This window comes from Diabrotica virgifera, chromosome 2, assembly GCF_917563875.1.
Source record: "Diabrotica virgifera virgifera chromosome 2, PGI_DIABVI_V3a".
In the NCBI taxonomy this organism is placed as follows: Eukaryota; Metazoa; Arthropoda; class Insecta; order Coleoptera; family Chrysomelidae; genus Diabrotica; species Diabrotica virgifera.
Window position 1 is genome coordinate 108,148,830 of NC_065444.1, and position 21,429 is coordinate 108,170,258.

Genomic DNA, 21,429 nt, shown 5'->3' on the forward strand with positions numbered 1-21,429 from the left:
CCCATTTAAATAAAAATAATTTTCCTTTTACATATGCAACCACCAATACAATATAGATATAAATAACTTTGCCAACCTGTTAATTTCTTTGTATAATAATATTCCAATTTAAAATTTATTCTTTCTCCTCTCTCACCATCATCTGTTTTTATCTTTTTGTTTATCATTATTAATAGCAGCTCATACTTCCTTTTTAATCAATTTGATCAATTTAATTTCATAGTATACAGTCAAATTAAAATAATTTTATATTCAAAAATTTTGTAAAACACAATTTCCTTTTCAAAAAACAATAGATTTAAATGTTAGACATTTTCAGATATTAAAATCTTTATCATATTATCAATGTTTTGGATCATGACCTTTTGTTAAAAAACTTTGAAAATCGACTACCTTTTTCTCTACTGTCAATGTCACTCCAAACAGTTCCTTACAAACTTTTGACACTTGGTAGTCAACGTTGGCCTAAGATGGTTGTTTAAGTTTCCTGGTAGGGTTTCACCATGTTCCCGGAGGTTATATTTTTTAGCATCGGCGTTTAGCCTGTTCAATATTACCTTGACATAATGTAGATCGAATTATAAATTCAACCATTGTTTGGTTCTGGGGCTGGAGCTATTTAGCAAGTATTCAAGTAAGTAATCATAACCACATTTTTTAACTTTCAAAATTTCAACCATCTTTTAATTTTAATACAGTGGAACCCCGATAAGTCGGCCCCAGATAACCCGGAAGTCCGGCTAACCCGGACCGATTTTCATCAGACAAAAATTTAACAAATAAACAATTTAACAATTTTATCAAATAAAAATGTATGTAGGCCAAATAATATTTCAGAGATAATGTGTATCTGTGTAATTTGAACACATAAGTACAATAGTAAAAATGATTCATGCACACGGCGGCAGCCAGAGCGACCGTCTCAGCTTATCGGAAAGAACAGACACCTGTCTGTATTCCTTTTTCTTTATTTATGTCAAACTGTCTTAGCATTGTTTAAAAAAGACGTGACTATTTAAAAATTCTTGTATTGTGTGTAGTACAGCCTATTAATCACTTCCGTTCTGTAATGTAATCGTGCTTCAGATTGTGTTTGCTTTGTCTACGTAATGGTAACAAAACGTAAAAATGTTGCAGTCTGCAGTGACAATGGAAAAGAAACTTGAAACATTAGGTAGGATTGATAAAGACGAATCTTTAAAATAAATTTATTGCAGCATCATAATATGATATTATGCTACCATAGGTCTGGTCTGGATCCCGCGTATGAAAAAAAAGTTGATTAATAGCAAGCTAAAAATTTATTAATAGCTTAAGGGTGTCTAGTCGGATAAACTTTGATATATGAGAACACTGGAACAGGGGCAGTTTTAATTGTGGAACAGGTCAAAAATTTGGAACGGTCAGAACACGAAAATGGCACATTTGTTTTGTCCGACAGAACAGACATAAACTCTCCGAACAGAGATTAAACTCTCATGCAAAAATCAGACTGCTATTTATCACCTGTCATAATTCCTGTCATTTGACATATTCTACATGTTCCACTCATTAAAACGCCAATTTGGTGATAAATAGCAGTCTGATTTTTGCATGAGAGTTTAATCTCTGTTCGGATAGTTTAAGTCTGTTCTGTCGGAAAAAATACATGTGCCGTTTTCGTGGTCTGACCGTTCCAAATTTTTAACCTGTTCCACAGTTAAAACTTCCCCTGTTCCAGTGTTCCCATATATTAATGTTTGTCCGACTAGACACCCTTAAGCTAATAACAAATTTTCAGCTTGCTATTTATCAATTTTTTTTGTACGCAGGATCCAGACCTACCATATTATGGTGTCTATACATCTCTACAGTATGACTGAGTTTTTTACCAAGAAATGAACAAAACTCTACACTCTATACAACTATACGTAATTTAGATGTGTACTGTGCATATGTGTTTCATGTTTTTGTAATTGTAATGGAGGTTATTTATTAATTTTTACTATATTCTCCGGCTAACCCGGATTTTCGATAACCCGGATCGGCCGCGGTCCCGATTAATCCGAGTTATCGAGGTTCCACTGTAGTGGGATTACTTATTTTATTGTAGATTCACTGATGATGGACTGATAGGTTCGAAAACGTTCTGAATTGGACACATTTTATTCAATCCATTGGGATTTTTAAATTTTAATAAATATACCAATTACATAGATGTGGTTTTTTACTTCATGTGAGAGTTTTTTAACTATGTATATGGTATACAGTCAACCTAGGGAACTTCCCTTTTAGTCAATTTATCCATTTTCGGACTTATTATAAACGCGCGTTTTTTAGCGAGAGGGGGTGACTGTCACCCACACGTAAAATCAACCAACGGCACAAGTTCAACTTTGAAGTAGAGGGTAAGTAGAACCTAAATCCAAATTTTCATGCAATTCAGAAAGCCTGAAATTTACCCTGAAAATTACACTCCAAAACGGTCATTTACTGGGTTACTGTTAATAGGAGAGAATTTGCCGTAGTTAGTGTGATAGTGTTTTATAGAAATCAAAGGCATGTCTCTAAAGAATTCTAGTGCTACATCTAAAGTTGATAAGACTTAATAAATCAGAATAGTCATTGGTATCGTCAAGTAGTTTATAGAGAACAAGCTGAAAATGCGAGCATTATCATAACGAAAACTTTGTATATTTATATATATATAATCCTAAACCCATTTACCCTAAGGTGTCGGGTGTAATGTCTTTAGTTAGTTGCATGCACAATTTTTCTCCATTGCTTCTTATTCTTTGCTTGGTTTCTTGCTTGTTCTTTGCTGATTCCTCGTGTTTCTAGGATTGAGGTTACATTATCATCCCATGTCTTCATTGGCCTGCCCCTTGGTCTCTTGGTTTGTCTTCTGGCTTCCCATACTTTTTTAACTGGTCTTTCTTGGTTCATTCTAACCATGTGTCCATACCATCTCAATTGGGCCTCTTAAATTTTTTTAATAATTGGTTGGACCTTAAGATGCTCTCTGACTGCCTCATTTGTAATTCTGTCTAACCTGGTTATACCCATTATTCTTCTAAGAAATTTCATTTCTATGCTCTGTATTTTCGATTTTAACTTATCAGTAAGCGTCCAACTTTCACTACCAAAAGTTAAAATCGGCACAAACACCGTCTTGTATATGGATACTTTGGCTTTTTGTGATACTTCTTTTTTTGACAGAAACGTACTTTTGATTGCGTGGTACATCCGAGCGGCACTTTCTATTCTGGAACTTATTTCAGTTTCTTCAGTTCCTCTGCTCTCTATTTGTACTCCCAAGTATTTGTAAGTATCGACTTGTTCAAGTGTATTTCCGTTGATTGTTATCTTCATTTGTTTTCTACTTTTTCCACATACCATTACTTTCGTCTTCTCATTATTAATTCTCAGATTTCGTTTAATTAGTGCAGCGTTCCATACTTGTAAATTTCGATTGAGTGCTTCTTCATTTTTCCCAAATATGACTAGATCGTCTGCGTATGCACACTCTGAGATCCACACTGCTTTTAAATTTCTATGTCGGCATATAACTTTAATGTTTCTGCTCTAGTTTCTTTAATTATGTCATCCAAGACAATGTTAAACAGTATGGGGCCTAGGACTCCTCCTTGACGTAGACCTTCATTTACTATGAACTCTTCGGATTCCATATTATCGGTTCTGATTCTGTTCCTTGTATGTCTATATATGCTCATAATGGCTTGCCTGAGTTTGATTTTCACACCTTTCTTTTTTAAACATATGTCAATCACCTTCCTTGGAGTACTATCAAATGCCTTTTCTAAGTCTATAAAGGCTTGGTATAACTCGGTGCTTGAGTTCCGTGCATTTTGTATTAATTTCTTGATAGTAAAAATGTGATCTTGGATGCTTCTGCCTTTTCTAAATCCACTCTGTGATTGTTCCATTTTAGAATCAACTTCTTGTAAAAGACGTTTTTCTAGTATTCTCTCGTATACTTTGGATGGGATGCTCAGTAGTGTTATTCCTCTGTAGTTGCTACATTCGCGTCTGTCACCTTTTTTGAAAATGGGTAGAATAACTCCCACTTCCCAATCTTTTGGTATTTGGCTCTCACTCCATGCCCTATTACACACTTTTGTTAGCAGTTCAATGCCCTTGTCGCCCATGTTTTTAAGCATTTCCGCTGTGATTTTATCAAATCCAGCCGCTTTACCTTTCTTAAGCTTTTGTATGATTTCCTTTGTTTCCGCTATAGTTATTTCGTCTTGAATTTGGTCTTCCTGCTCTACCTCTTCTGGTTCTTCTGTGATAATGTCCACATCGTTTTGGATATTCAGTAGATCCTCGAAATATTGCTTCCATCTCTCTAGGATGTGGTCATTGTCATGAAGTAAGTGTCCTTCTTTGTCCCTTATTTGCTTTGGTGTTTGTGGAGCCTTTTCGGTTCTTAAATTCTTCAGGGTTTTAAAGAATAACTTTTCGTTAGAGTGGTAGTCTTCTTCCATCTTGTTTCCGAATTCTTCCCAACTTTTCCGTTTCGCTGCTAGTACCATATCTTTGACTTTGATTCTTTGCAGTTTGTATATTTGGTAGTTGTCTGCGGTTTCGTTCCTTAAATAATTTTTCCAAGCTATCTTCTTAGACTTCACTTCTGCTTTTATTTCATTGTTCCACCAATTTGTACACTTTTTGCTTCTGTTATTCCTTGTTATCCTGCATACTTGTTTACCACCGTTTAGGAGTGCTTCTTTCAGTATTTGCCAAGTTTGGTCTAAGTCACCGTCATGTTCAGCGTGCTCTGTTAGGTAGTTATTAACGTAGTTTTTAAACTTGTTTGCTGTCTCCTTGTCTGCTAGCTTATGTGACCTGATTACTTCTATAGTAGGTGTATCATGAGCTTTACTTGTTTTCTTGGTCTCTTTCGTTATTAATTCTTGTCGCACTCCCAAACTGGTCCTGGTTACAACTAGATAGTGGTCACTATATAATTCAGCTCCTCGTTTTACTCTTACGTCCTTAATACATTGCCTTGCTGATCTATTTACTAACACATAGTCTATGATGGATCTTTCGCCTCTACTTTTGACTTCTCTTGTATATTTATGTGCATCTTTGTGTTTAAAAAACGTGTTCATTATTATTAAATCATTTTCTCTGCATATATCAATAATACGTTCCCCATTGTCATTTTTTATTTCTTCTCCATATGGTCCTAATACATCTTGGGTATGTTCATCTCTTACACCCACTCGACCATTTAGATCCCCCAGTACTATAGTATTGCCTTCTAAACTGTCTATTATTTCTGAAGCCTTGTCCCAGAATATGTCTTTGCTAGCTGCTCTTTCGTCATCATTTATTCCATATATAACGATGATATTGACTAGTTTGTGTTCCTCGGTTACCAGTCTTATCTTTAAAATTCTTTCGGAAATGCATTCCCAATCTTTAATGTTATTTATTAGGTTGCTGTGTATCAGGCAGCCTACCCCTTCTTTTGTCCTTTCGCCAAGTGACACTCCACTGGTGATGAGGAAGTTTCCATTGTCTAAAAAGTGTGTGTTTTTTCCCTTCTTTTTGGTCTCTGTTATACCCAGTAAGTCTATTTGATGTTTCTCGAATTCTTCAGCAAGTTCGACTTCTTTGCCGTTGAGACCTCTGACATTCCATGTTGCTAATGTCCACCCTTTGGGCTTTAGCACTGCTCTTGTGGGTTTTAAATAGTTACTGTTTATATCCTCGCTCGTTGCAGACTGCATTTTTATGGGTTTACTCTTTTTTGTCTCTCGTTGCTCACGTCCTTGGTCATTATTTATGGATCTATCTTTGTCTTTACTACCTATTCTATAATTGTTCGTGTCCATTGTCATTGCCTCGTTTGTCATAGTATTTCCGGCATATTTGTTTACTAGTTTTTTGACCCCATTTTGACTAATTTGTCCTCTTTGTTGTCCCATTTCCAGCCGACCTTGTTGATCCATATTTTATTTCCTCCAAGTCTTACATCGCTTCCTTTCTCCTTTTCTTCTTGCGCAAGTTTTCTAATTATTTTCTGAATTTCTCTCTCTTTATTCGTAGTATCATCATTGATGTATACTTTTCCTTCTTCAACATGTCTTAGTTTGGATTTATTTTTCATAACCTTTACCTTCTCTTCATGTTCTGCTAATTCAATCAGACAGGTTTTCTCCCCCAATTTGTATGCATTTTTAATTTTAACATCTATCTTCAAATTGTGTTTAATGAAGTTGCTCATTCCCTCTTTTAAGACGCTTTGATCGTATGTTTCAATTGCTAGTCCACTCATGACTACATTGTTCTTTCTTCTTTGTTTTTCCATAAATTCAATAGTTTCCTTAACTTCATTTAACTCCTTTTTGATTTCCATATTTTCTTTCTTCAGGTCTTTATTTTCTTCTCTTAAAGTCTGGTTATCAGCAATTAGTCTTTCTATTGCTTCATTACTTCTGTTTTGGTTTCTCCTTATTTATTTGATGTCACTTGCCAGAATGTTCATCATGTCTATTAATTTATCCAGTTTTGTCTCCTCATGGTTATCTATTGTTTTGGATGAAGTCTTGGAGAGTTTTCGACTCTTCGTTGACCTTTCTTCTTCGTTATCTGAACCCTCATCTCTTGTCCTCCTTTTTGTGCCATCATCCGTTGTTCCGTCACTGTCCAGACATTTTTTATTTTCCAGGTATCTGTCCATTTTCGGCGCCAAGCACTGCTTTCCACCTCAACAGTGCAGAGAAAACAATGCCTACCGTTTCACTGTGATACTTTATTGTTTTTATTCTGTACTCAGAAATTCTTGTCAGTTTGGCAACGTCGCTTTAAAATCGGACAAGATTAAGATGTAATTACCGGTTCAATTGTTAATACTTCACTAATTATCAGTTAACCTTGTTTATTTGTTTTTAACTCACTCAAATGTTTTTTAATGTTTTACGGCCAAACCTTATCACTGTCATTAACATATTATTATAATTATACACTTTGTCTAATTTCACTAAATTATTTCTCGTTGTAACTCTCGAATTTACGGGATAATCACGGACGAAAAATAACAAAGTATTTTACCATACACTCCCACGTTGCCACTCCTACTCCAACTTTGTATATTTACGTATTTTAATTCATAATATGGAAAATTTCTATTATGAAAAGTAGTTTAAAATTAATAATTATGTTTTAATGTGCAATTATATCATTCTAATTTAAATGTTATGAACTACAAAGGTAGTTTACTCTTGATCGAAATTCATATTTTTTATATACAGTGGAACACCGATAAGTCGGCCCCCGATAAGCCGGAAGTCCGGCTAACCCGGACCGATTTTCATCAGACAAACATTTCAACAATAAAAATGTACTGTCCGTTGCAAGATAATTCGGATGGAATTCCCCAGATTATTTTGGGATTGATATCGGCCCAGTCTCTTAATCTGGGGAATTCCATCCGAATTATCTTGCAAGGGATAGTATGTAATATAATATTTGAGAGATAATGTGTATTTGTGTAATTTTGAGGGACGGTTATTGTCTCGGATTTATCGGACACAACAGGCACCTGTTATTCCTTTATTTATTTCAAACTGTTTTAGCATTGTTTAAAAAAGACTAAAAGACTATTTAAAAAATTCTTTTTTAAACAATGGGCTTAGTTTTCACTGTTCATAACATCGTTCCGATTGTGACTGTATTGTGTGCAGTACAGTCTTGTATTGTTTGCTTCCGTTGGCTTAGGTTTTTGTTTGCGTGTTTTTAATAATTTTGATGTGTAGTATATGTTATATCAATTATAACGGAGTTTATCTGTAAGTATACCGTATTTTATTAATTTTTACCATATTCTCCGGCTAACCCGAATTTTCGATAACCCGGATCGGCCGCGGTCCCGGTTAATCCGAGTTATCGAGGTTCCACTGTACCTCGTATAAAATTAATAAAATTTTATATATGATGGTTGCATCATAAATGTTAAAACATAAAGAGCTTTTTATGAAGAATAATTTTTCTTTGTCAAATTAAAAATAAAAGAGTTATAAATGAAAATGTTGGTATCCATAATTTGAGAAAAATCTTCAAATATTTTTTTCCATCAGAAGGATGTAATTGCACATATCAGACCATAATTTTTTATACCAAACAATATTATTTCATATACTGTCGGTTCGCTAAACTCAGACACAACTGGCTAGTGATTTTAGTCAATAATTTTGCCAATTCGACAAAAAAATAATTTCTAAATAGTTAGTAATTTTGCCAATTTCGGCAAAATTCTCAAAAAACAAAAAAATTACCTACTAAAATCACTAGCCAGTTGTGTCGAGTTTAGCGAACCGACTAGGTATATTTTAATTTCATAGCAAATGGAACAGTCCATTTATCATAAAGGGGAGGCCGTATACTAGTATAAACCTTTTTAAAACTGTTAATAAATTATTGCTTTTAAAATATTATACTCAAATTGTATTTTTGAACATCTTATTTATTTTATATAATAATTAAATTCACTATCAAATGTCATTGATGTTTTATAAATACTTAATTTAAAATTTAGTTTGACATTCACGAAGTGTCAAACTCAAATGTAAATAATCTATGCTTTGCTTAACAAATCGAGATTTAAAAACTAGCCTACTTAATAGCAACGATTTCAGCTGGACGTGTAGAAAATAAACCGATTGTGACGTCACATTTTAGACTTTGAGATCGTTTATCTCGAAGACGGTTAGAAATATCGAAATGCCGTTTTCAGATTTGGATTCAGAAGAAAAAACTACATAGGAATCCATCGATAAATCTGATCTGAATATTGCAGGAGCGGCAACGCAATAGCACACACACTTTTGCGAATTTATAAACGAAATGTTTTCGTTGAAAACTAATCACATTTAGTTCTATAGTCTTCTAAGGATTCAGGAAGAAAGGAAGATATAAAATTCTATATGTGGGTACCGAAAGATCTCGTAGAGTTTCTTGTGATAAAACCTACGGTGATTACGGTATGCTTTATTTGACAGATTGTTGATGTGAGGGATAAATGGCAAGGAACTGTCAAATAACACCACCAAATCTCTTATTTCAGTCACTCTTAAGAGAGAAGGAAACAACATTATTTTTAGATTTGCTAAAGGGAGTAACAAAACACTTGTCTTTATTCAACTGGAGACCATTGGAAAGAGACCAATTCTATAGGGAAGTCAGGTCTGTTTGGATCCTTAGACAATCAAATAGATTTGAAACTTTAAAATATAGCTAGGTCATCAGCAAATAGCAAAAATTGACAAATCTTTGTTACCTCAGAAATATCTATAATAAACAAGTTAAAGAGAAGAGGACCCACATGTGAACCTTGTGAGACCCCTGAACTGATTAAGATAGAAATCGAAAATGAATCCTTTATAAAAACGAACTGAACTCGTTCATCAAGATAACTATTTAACCCTGAAAGAAACCACTCAGGAATGCCAATACATCTTAATTTAAAGATGAGTAAGTAATGGGTTATTGTGTCAAAACTCTGCATCTAAACATTCTGTTTTATTCTTTCAAAATTTCCTATACAAGTGTTTTCTATTCTCTCATGATCTCTTGTAACAATTATTCTTTAGCTATTAACGGATCTTCCTCTTCCGTCTAATTAGTATTCGAGTGCTTGTGTGGTTATATTATTTCGGTCCTTCCTTATTTCCAATCCATTTCCTTCTTTTAACCGTGACTGTTATTTTCTCTTGATTTGTTCTTCTCCATAGATCTACGTTTATTTTTTATCCAGTCAGTATATTTTTAGGATTTGTCTCAACGATTTATTTATAAAGGTTTATAATTTTTTAGTAGTTGTCTCTTTCTGTCTTCAAGATTCTGCGCCATAAAAAAAATATACTCTTAATACAGCAGTTAAATATTTTGATTTTGGTTAATTCTGATATATCGCATGTATTCCAGATTTTCTCTAATGAGTTATATGCATGCTGTGCCTTTACTATTTTTTTTTTCTACATCTGATCTACTATATTTTCCACAGATATGTAAAGTTATGTACCTCCTCTATTTGTCTTCTATTTATTTTAATTTTAGTTTCTTGGTTGCTGTTTTTGAAGAGTTTTGTTTCTTTTGTATTTATCTTCAGGCCCATTAAGTTGGAGTATTTTTCAAGCTTGTGGATCTTCTTTGGCACATGGTTACTATGTTCGGTTAGAAGACAAATGTAGTCTGCGAACTCTAAGTCCTTCAACTGATCATGCAAATTCCACCTAATACTTGTTTTTTACAGCTCACTTTCTGAATGTTAAACATTTAGTAAGTATTGTAATTAAGTTTTGCCTTACCACTATAAAAACAAAGTACAAACTGAAATAGGCAGGCAAATACATCAATGTAATTGAATGAATTTGTTTTAATTGAAGATAAATATCTGGTTTATAATAACCTACCTCTCCATCTAACTCTTCAGTACTTTTTTCAATAAACCTGATGTATCCAATTGGTCTGGGTGGAGCATCACAGATGTTATAATCTTCAAGCTCCTTAAATTCTGCTTCTGGCAATTTAATTCTTGGTTCTTCAATGCTAACTTCATTTACCAGTGTTTCATCTTCCAGAAAATCTTCCTTGGACATTACCTCTAATTCATCATTTATATTCCATCTGCAAGCTACTCCATTTACTTCAAACTGTACCATTTTCTGTGCTTCTTCAAAAGTTAGGGGTTCTGGAGCAGCAGTTTGTGGAGTTTGTGTAATCTTGGATTTGGATTTTTGTCTGTTACCTACAATATTATTATAAAAATACATTAGATTAAACTTTTAAACTATAAATAAACCTATAAATAATTAAAGAGACTTTTAAAAGACTTTTGGGTCACCCTTGATACGAACTTACAGCTTTCTCATCATCTAGACAATGTTGTTAATAAGGCTTTCCAGATACTTGGTTTTATTAGAAGATGTACCCAGGATTTCACAAATATTACAGCTTTAAAAACCATCTACTGTGCCTTGGTCTGTCCCCATCTTGATTATGCCTCCTGTGTATGGTCTCCTTTTTATGGAGTACATACTCATACTAATGCTCTTCAGTTAGTTGAACATAAATTTTTTAAAACAAATTACATATAGACTTAATATTTTGGACAACTACAATGATGCAGATATTCTTAATATCCTAAATATGGCACCAATCACTGCCAGTCATAAGAGAAGGGATCTCATTACTTTCTACAACATCCTACATGGAAAAACTGGAACTCCAGAGCTTATTCAAAAAATTAATATTCATGTCTCACTAAGAACAACTAGGATTACAGTTAGTTACCCTTTATCCATTACCCAATCCACCATACTAACTATGGTCTTAACAACTTCCTCACTAGAAATGCCAGAGTAGCAAACCAGCACCTTAACAATGACCTCTTTCAAAAATAGCAAATTCCTGAGTCAGGTTTTAGTAAACATTAATTAAGTAAGACTTATTATTCTGTAATCTAAAACCCTAACATAAATTGTAATTAGGCTTTGCCCACTTATAAATAAAATAAAGCAGATTATTGTTTTTATCCAATTTTGAAAAAATGTGAAAACACTGAATTATCCACATCCGTCTGTCTGTCTGTCAGAATGATCAATTAGGTGTCAAATAAAAGCTTATAATCCACGGATGGTACTAAAGGTGAGAAATTTGACCTAGGACTTCCGGATTTTACTTCCGGTACTGTTTTAACCCGGTATTGGTCGCTATATTAGATTTTCTCTCACGGTTTCAGAATATTACACAACTTTTTTCTGGTAAATTACCCATGCTGTAGTTCCTTCTAGTTTCCTAATTGCCCTTCTTCTACAATCGAATAGACTCGTCTGCTCAGATGGTGGATCAGTTGACTTAGTATGGTCAGATTGTTAAGTCAGTGCACTTCATGTGAGATATTCTCTCATAGTGCGACCACCGTGTATAATATTATTTAGCATTATTTTTTATCATTATTCTATGTTATAGCATTATTTTATTTTGTATTTGCAGTATGAATCGTGCAAAGATAATTTTAGAACTTGCCCTGTTGCAAGACAATACAATAAGTTACTATAGTCTGTCCCACCTTGACTTTAGGGACCGTTCAAGTATTACGTAACGCAGGTTGCGGGGGGTTAAAATTCTTCAAAAATTGCGTTAAGCAATAGTTACAACTCCCATAAGAGTGCGTTACGTGGGGGGGGGGGGGGTTAAAAATCTTCAAAAATCGCGTTACGTAATACTTGAACGCCCCCTTACGGTATAAGGAACATAGGCAATGCAGTCCTTATGAGAGTTGTTAGCGCAGTGATGCCCATTTTATCAAAAAGAATTTTTAATCGAACATTAGAGAAATTAAATTAAAACTGTTTTAGAAAGGCAATCTACAATTTTAGGATTCATATGCGTAATAACTATAGTATATCAAATAAACTTAAACCGCATACAAATCCTAAAATTGTAGATTGCCTTTCTAAAACAGTTTTAATTTAATCTCTCTAATGTTCCACTACAAATTCTTTTTGAAAAAATCGGCATCACTGTGCAAAAAACTCTCATAAGGACTGCATTACCTATGTTCCTTATACTGTAAAGTCAAGGAGGGATGGACATAGTACAAATTTGAAATTAACATATGTATATACTTACATACAGAGAGAGTCTGTAATTTGGAATAAATTCAATATCTCAAATACTAATTGTTTTTTTGAAAATTGCTCAGACCCGTCGATTAGTATTTCAAATTTTCCTTTTTTACATACAATAATAATGTATACAGGGTGTCCCAATTTAGAGATATGACGTCATCGTTGATTTTCTTAAATGGCAACACTGTCATTTTGATAGCTATTTTGATAGGGTGTGTAAAGTTATACATCACTGCAAAATATCAAATTTTTATTCTCTACCATTTACAAGATAATAAAAAATAACAAAGTTATGTCTGTAATTTGGAATAAATTTAAATAAAATAATAATGTATACAGGGTGTCCCAATTTAGAGATATGACGGCATCGTTGATTTTTTTAAATGGCAACACTATCATTTTGATAGCTATTTTGACAGGGTGTGTAAAGTTATACATAACTGCAAAATTTCAAAATTTTTATTCCCTACCATTTATAAGATAATAAAAAATAACAGTTATGAAAAACAAGTAATCAAATAATAATGAAATTATTTCAATTAAGCAAATGCTCATAATATTGCCCATTGACCATTTGATAATAATTGAGGGCAACATTATGAGCATTTGCTTAATTGAAATAATTAAATTCAATTATTATTTGATTACTTATTTTTTAAGACTTTGTTATTTTTTATTATCTTGTATATGGTAGGGAATAAAAATTTGAAATTTTGCAGTTATGTATAACTTTACACACCCTATCAAAATAGCTATCAAAATAACAGTGTTGCCATTTAAGAAAATCAACGATGACATCAAATCTCTAAATTGGGACACCCTGTATACATTATTATTATATGTCAAACATGACAAATTTAAATACAAATCGACGGGTCTAAGCATTTTTTAAAAAAACAAATAGTATTTGAATTATTGAATTTATTCCAAATTACAGACATAACTTTGTTATTTTTTATTATCTTGTATATGGTAGGGAATAAAAATTTGAAATTTTGCAGTTATGTATAACTTTACACACCCAATCAAAATAGCTATCAAAATGACAGTGTTGCCATTTAAGAAAATCAACGATGACGTCATATCTCTAAATTGGAACACCCTGTATACATTATTATTGTATGTCAAAAAGGACAATTTGAAATACTAATCGACTGGTCTGAGCAATTTTCAAAAAAAACAATTAGTATTTGAGATATTGAATTTATTCCAAATTAGACTCTCTCTGTATATTGAAATATTAAAATAAATATTATTTTTACATCTTTAGATTAAAATGTACAAGCGCATCAACAGTCACATTATGTAAAGCTAATAATAACTTTATTAAGCTTAAAAGCTATTTTGAAAATTAAAAAAAAGGCAAAAGTTGGATATGTGAGACAAAATCTCAAGCGCGACCACTGACGTAAAAGCCAACCTAGCGACCAATGCAACCTAGCCACCGTACAAGTACAGTGGACTCTCTCTATAATGAACACTAAGGTTTCACTTATAGCGAGGTACATTAGGTGTCCCATGAAATTCCTATTGAACTATAACCTTCTATGACGAGGCATACCTATTTGGTTATAACGAGGCAAAATGAAATCAAAGAATATGTTTCTTTACCTGTTTTTAGCACAGTAATTTCTATAAATAAATACCCCAACTGCCCGTATATAGAAATGCCCAACATCTGTGTTATTAGCGAGGCCAGTGCTGTAATAAACTCTGCCGCCTGTAATAAACTTCTTCCTGTTTATCAACTGATACTGAATATTGTAGGAAATTTACAATTTACAATGGCGAAGTCTCATTGTTCACTGTTCAGGTCCACCATCGAAACCTAATAAACTATGTAAGAGACATCAAAACATTTCAATATTATTGCTGTCTGATATACCAAGATCCGCTTATAACGAGGTAATTAATCTGCCATTTCAGTTCTCATTATAGAGGGAATCTACTGTAATATATTATTCGACGTGCCTTCACAAGATGAGAACAAATATATACTTCTGGTTTCATGACTGTGTGTCCATCTGTCCGCAAATATAACTCCTCCGTTAGTAATACAGATAGAATGACAAATGAGGTGTCAAATGAAAGCTTATAACCCTAAGATGGTATTAAAGATGAGAAATTTGACACCGGACTTCCAGTTTTAGAGTTGCAACCGGAAGTAGGTACTGTTTTAACACTGAAATAGTACATATAAGCGATATCTCATTCAACGTGTCTTAGCAAGATGAGACAAAATATACCTTTGTTTTTGAAGATATTCTTCTTTAGCGGCGAATCGATTGAGGGTAAAATTTGATTGATCCGCGCGCATGCGCACACCGACAGTATGGTAAGTTGTTATACAGGCTCTGATTGGGTGTTGAAATTTTGAAATGATCTGTCAATAATTGTTCAATATGGAGGTTATCGGTAAACAAAAATATTGTATAATATTAGTTTTTATTGATGTGTGGACAGAAATAAAATCAAATTTATAATTATAGTGACTTTTTAAATAGTTTTGAAAAGCCGCAGGTAAGTTTTGTTTTGTTTTTTTATTTCCACGGGACAAGCCCAATAAAGTTACAATTGTTTACAAATTTTGGAACAATTTAGTATACTAAATATAAGTCATAACACATAAAATATAATAGTTAAAATAGTTAACATAAATAATATAAATTACATACAGAACAAATTAGAAACAGACTGGTAAAGGTGGACATAACAAAACAATTAAGAGGCAATATTAATTTGTTGTAAGTCACGTATAAATTGGTTGGGTGTGGAACTAAAATTAAGCCTCTCGGTATTTTGATTTGCTAGACGTAACATTCTAGTTATAGGTTCATTGAGGCCATAATTACATCGATGAAATGGTACATGAAAAGTGGTTTCGACTGCATTTCGAGTACTGTATGAAGGAACTTTAAAACCAACCTTAGACAATAAATAATGACTATTTGCTGTACCATTTAACAAACTATATAGAATTTTCAAATCATGGTGACAACGACGTTCTTCATGGTATTGATATTTATAAATGCTCTAATTTCGTCATAACTGTAAAACCTGTTACTCCCAGTAATAGCTCTAATTTTAAATCCCAAAAACCTAAGGAATTTGTTTTGGACCTTTTCAATTTTTTCTGCGTAAACATTATAGTAAGGTGACCAAATACTACAACAGTATTCCAAGTAAGGTCTAACAAGAGAACAGTATAACAATTTTAGGGTATTGGGACTTTTAAAATCATAGCAGTTTCGTTTCATGAAGCCAAGCATCTGTAAAGCCTTTGAAATAATAGAATCAATATGATCTGCGAATTTTAGCGACTTGTCAAACAGTATTCCAAGATCTCTTATTGTATTAACACAATCTAGTGATGTGTTATCAAGTTTATATTCAAACGGAATACACGTTCTACCTTGATAAAAACTAATTTTATGACACTTTTTGACATTTAGCTCCATTTCATTTTCTTTACACCAAGTCTGTATTTTATTTAATTGAAATTGCAGATTTTCGGAATCGTCAGGACTAGATATTTTCGAAAAGATTTTTAAATCATCCGCAAACAAAAGTTTATCACAGTTTATATCTGCAATATCATTTATAAATATAATAAATAATAGCGGACCCAGATGTGAACCCTGAGGGACCCCAGAACTGACAACTACATCCTGAGATAGACAATCCTGGATCCTAACTGCTTGGCGCCTTCCTATTAGGTAGCCTTCCAGCCATTCAAGCAGTTTCCCATCTACTCCAGCAGCTTCTAATTTAGACAATAGGATGTTATGATTTACCCTGTCAAATGCTTTGGAGAAGTCTGTATAAATAGAATCAATTTGATACCCACCCTCCAAAGCACTTGACAACGCATCCAAATAGCAAAGAAGATTTAATTCCGATGATTTGTGTTTCTGAAAACCATATTGCTCATCTATTGGAAACAATTTGAAACATACCGAGAGGCAGTAGGACACTAAGCTTTCAAATAACTTAGGAATGGTACTTAATATAGAAATCGGTCTATAATTTGTAATGTCAGATCTACTACCAGCTTTATGTATTGGCATTAAAAAACTTAATTTCCATGGATCAGGAAAGTAACCAGTATACAATGAAGAATTAAAAATTTTCCACAATGGTCTTGCCAAAATAAAACTGCATTTCTTCAAAACTATAGGAGGTATTTTGTCAGGACCAGCACCTCTGTTCACATCTAACGTCATCATCCTTTCATATATTTGAGATATTGTAATATTACATGAATTAATCGTTATATTGGTGGTGGGAGGTAAAACACGTTTACTGATTACTTTCTCAGAATAAACTGATGAGAAATATAATGCAAAAGCATTTGCAATATCACTTGGAGTTGTATAAGTGATATTGTTCAAAGACATTTCATTTGGTAAACCTGTCCTCGTTCGTTTTGAATTTATGAATGACCAAAACGATTTAATGTTACTATGAATGGAATTCTCAGTTTTTTCTATAAAGTTATTTTAGTTGTTAGAGTTTTTGTTAGAGCTTTACATTTACTTCTAAGGCTCGAGAATGCATTATAATCATTTAGAGAGGAACTAACTTTAAATTTTAAATGTGATAACTTCTTTTCAATTACTAGTTTCTTTAGTTCTGGCGAGAACCATTTTGGAAACTTTTTTGTTGACATTATTTTTTTTTGGCACAAAAATTTCAAAAGCACAGTACATGACTTCATAGAATGTATGTAACATTTTATCTAGACTTTGATTTTCAAGAATTTGATCCCAGTTAACACAAGAAAGGTAATCATTCAAGGCATTAAAATCAGTGTTATTAAAATCCAAATAGTAAGAGCTGTTCAGGTTTGTTGAGCAGCCATTACTACAAAGAAAATCTTTTATGGCAATGTTCAAGGCAGGATGATGCCTATCTAATGGAACTATTTCCTCATCAGAAGCCATAACTTGAATAGAACTGTCATTAGCAAATATCAAGTCCAATAAAACCCCACGAGAATTGGATATTGTGTTGATTTGAAATAAATTGTGAAAATTACATAGATTTGACAATATCCAAGCAGATTGAGTTTCATTAGGAGTACAATATTGACCAAAAGTAACATTGGAAGACAGTTCATCATTAGACCACATAATGTTTGGCAGATTAAAGTCTCCGAACAAAAATAGTTTGGAAGCTGGATACTTCTCACTAACTTCATCAACACTTTCACTGAATTCGATATATACAGCTGGTTCCGCTTTGGGTGGAATATAGACAGTTCCAAATATTGCCATAGACTGACCACTGCCAATAGTAATAAACACCTGTTCAATATTACTGCTGCTTACAAATAGGGCACTCGAGATTGACTTCCTGACCGCAATCAAAACACTGCCACCCCTAGTGTGGATGCTAGTTTCACTTGATCTATCTTTTCGGTTTACAATGTAACTCTCCATACCAAGTTCAGAGTCTAGAAAATCAGCAGTCAGCCAAGTCTCAGTTAGAATAATTACATCATAGGAACAATGTGAAATATTTAATAAAAGAGTCTGATGTTTAGTTCGAAGCCCATTTGTATTTTGGTAATAAACATTTAAGTTATTATGAGGCTTCTTTAAGTAATTCTAAATGTTTCAGTTGGAAATACCTAATAGTTTCAATACCTATCTATTTGGAAAATGTAAACAAAATAATGTAGTTACCTATTAGTAGGCAATGCTTTAATTTACATAATCTGATTACGAAGAAACTTTCTACAAATCTTCATCTCATATATCTTTTTCTTACTCTATATTTTGTTGTATTTTATTTCGACAAAAATCAAACTAATAATTTTATTAAATTCATATAAATTTATGGTGTAAACCATAGGTTCTCAATCTGTGGTACATGTACCACTGGTGGTACATATCATTATTGGCGGTGGTACACAAAACACAGAAAAAATTAAAATAGTGGTACTTAGTAAGTATTGGTAATACAATTTAAAAATATACGTGGTACCAAAAATAATAAAAATATCTGTAAGTGGTACATCACTCAAAAAGGTTGAGAACCGCTGGTGTAAACGTTTAGTTTGTGTATATTCCCACATGACGTATACGAGAGTTTGGTGCAGTTTGAAATGGCGTCAACTTTCGTACGGCGCGGTAGACGTGAAGTGGGTTCAAGCACCAAGCAAGTTATTATTTTTTTATTTTTTTTTATAGATTTTATGATTGTAAGTATATTATTATATAATTTTTGAAGATATTCTTCTTTTTTGAAAGGGGTAGAAAAGCAAGTTAGTTTGATTTTTAAGTAAAATAAGTACAAATAACCTTTTAAGTATATTTACTTCGTTTAAATTACCTATTATATAATAGAAGAATATCTTCTTACGTGCGTACAAAGTACACACACATTCTTTTTTATATAATTTTCAGTTAAAAAGTTCTAACCGGAAGTGCCACATTATAGCCGCAGAAATAGTAGGTAGATGTGACACATCAATCGAAGCGTATTGAAAAGTATCAGAGTAATGATGACCCAAAGTTTAGTAAAAATGACTCAAAATTAGTGAAATTGTATATCAATACACGAAGCATTCAAATATCGACATCCAGTTCTACTTTAGATTAATTTGGGTGAAAACCTAGGACTTATATAATATATAAATTCGAGTTCAAAATGTCCTCTGTTTTCTGTAGGTATCCATTTCATAATTTTCTTTGGCAGTCTTTCCTCCCCCATTCTCTGAACATGTCCGTACCACGTTAATTGTCTCTTCTCAATGCATTCTACAACAATTTCCTGTAAATTCATTCTTCGCTTTACTTCCTCATTTCTAACCCGGTCCAAGCTTGAACCCGTGTTGAGCTGCCCCCCCCCCCCCACTTGCAAAAATCAAAAAACAAATAGCCCTGATTTATAAGCTATTTATGAGCTTTCATATTCCGCAAACTAAAAATTTTGAGCTCGTTCCACTGAACAGGAATTTAATACTTAAAAATAGGAATATTGAATCGGTTTTTGCGGCAGAATTACGAGCTATTTATGAGCTCTTGAAATTATATAGTTTCGATTTTTGAGCTCATCCCCTTCACCCACAAACAACCCTTTAATTGATTTAACTTAAGAGAAAAATGCCGAGAAAACTTAAAATATATCGTATTGCGGATATAATTCCTATAGCTTATATACTCTAAGAATAAACTATTAAATCACGTGCATTTCAATTATTGAGCTACAACCCCTTCGCAAGAAAACCACCCTATCTTCCCGGCTTAAGAGAAAGTTGTACTTAAAATGCATTAAATTAATTATTTATCGACTACATATCATTTAATAATTTATAAGCTTCCAAATTACGCGCATTTAGATCAGTAAATTGCAATTTATTTTGTATAGTGCAGTCACTGAAGGTAAAAATCAACGATTACCTTCAATTTCGGTGAACCTTCATCGATTTTCACGAAAATTGGTCAGTGGTTAGAGGATACGTCAAGAAACAAATGTGACATGGTAACACCTTGCGCCTTTACCCTGAGGGTGGATACCGCCCCTTCTCGGGGCTGAAAATTATTTTATAAAAAATAACTGCACAAATCAATAAAAGAACAAATTAAAAGCAAAATTTATTATATAAAGTTATTAAAATAAGTCAATACTTTTTAAGTTATTAAAGATCAAAGATTTTAATTATTCGTGAAAAAAAATGCATGTTTTGAAGCGGTTTTACGTAAATCACTTAAAAACTGTAAGTTTTTACAAAAAAGTTAATAGTAGTTTAATTCGTATAGCTTATATTCTAAGAATAAACTCTTAAATCACGCGCCTTTCGATTATAGAGCTACAACCCCTTCGCAAGAAAACCATCCCATATTCCCGGCTTAAGAGAGAGTTGTACTTAAAATAATTTAAATTAATTATTTGGCGACTACATATCGTTTAATAATTTATGAGCTCGCAAAATATACGCATTTCAATTATTGAATTGCCATTTTCTTTCTATAGTGCAGTCACTTAAGGTAAAAATCAACTATGACCTTCGATTCGGTAAATCTCCATTCATTTTCACGAATTGACAATAACAACTTGCGGTTTTAGCCTGGGGTATATGTCACCCCTTCTCGGGGGTGAAAATTACTTTATTACAAATAACCCCACAAATCGAGAGAGGGACAAATTGTAAGCAAAATTTGTTATATTAATGTTATTAATATATGTTGTTCTACTTTTGACTGAGTCGTATGCCTGTTTGAAGTCTACAAACACGTTGTGAACATCAATATCGTGTTCCCATGCTTTGCTCAAGATCTGTTTTACTGTGAATATTTGATCCAGTGTCGATCTTTCCAATAATATTTTCTGCTAGTGGTTGGAGCCGCTGGTTTATAATATACGTGAGGACTTTATATGCTGTACATAGTAGAGAGATTCCACGGTAGTTTTTGCACTGGAGTTTGTCTCCTTTTTTATAGATCGGGCATACTATACTTTTCTTCCAGTCGTCGGGTATTTTCTCTTCTTGCCATACGTCTCTGAGCGCGTGGATGTGACTTGCTAGGTGGTCGCCACCTACCTTATATAGTTCTGCTGGTATTTCATCAACTCCCAGAGCTTTATTGTTTTTCTGGGCCTTAATGGCTTCGAAAACTTCCTCTATGGTTGGAGCTTCTACTCCATTCTCTTCTACGTAGATCATACCCATTTCATCTTCCATGTCTACTTGAGTTCCAAGTAGTGTCTGAAAATAATGCTTCCAGGTTTCTGTGACTTTCTGTTGGTCACTGATTATTTGCCCACTTCCATCTTTACA

The 21,429-nt window shown here is 33.1% G+C and overlaps 1 protein-coding gene across 1 annotated transcript in view; it reads right to left on the bottom strand.

Annotated features, from left to right (window-relative positions):
• Positions 1–21,429, bottom strand: part of LOC114335863 (bromodomain-containing protein homolog) — a 141,372-nt gene that overhangs the window by 114,355 nt on the left and 5,588 nt on the right. The window contains exon 2 of the mRNA XM_028286150.1: positions 10,425–10,759. Coding sequence (XP_028141951.1) covers positions 10,425–10,759 — 335 coding nt within the window. The remainder of the gene's footprint in view (positions 1–10,424; positions 10,760–21,429) is intronic.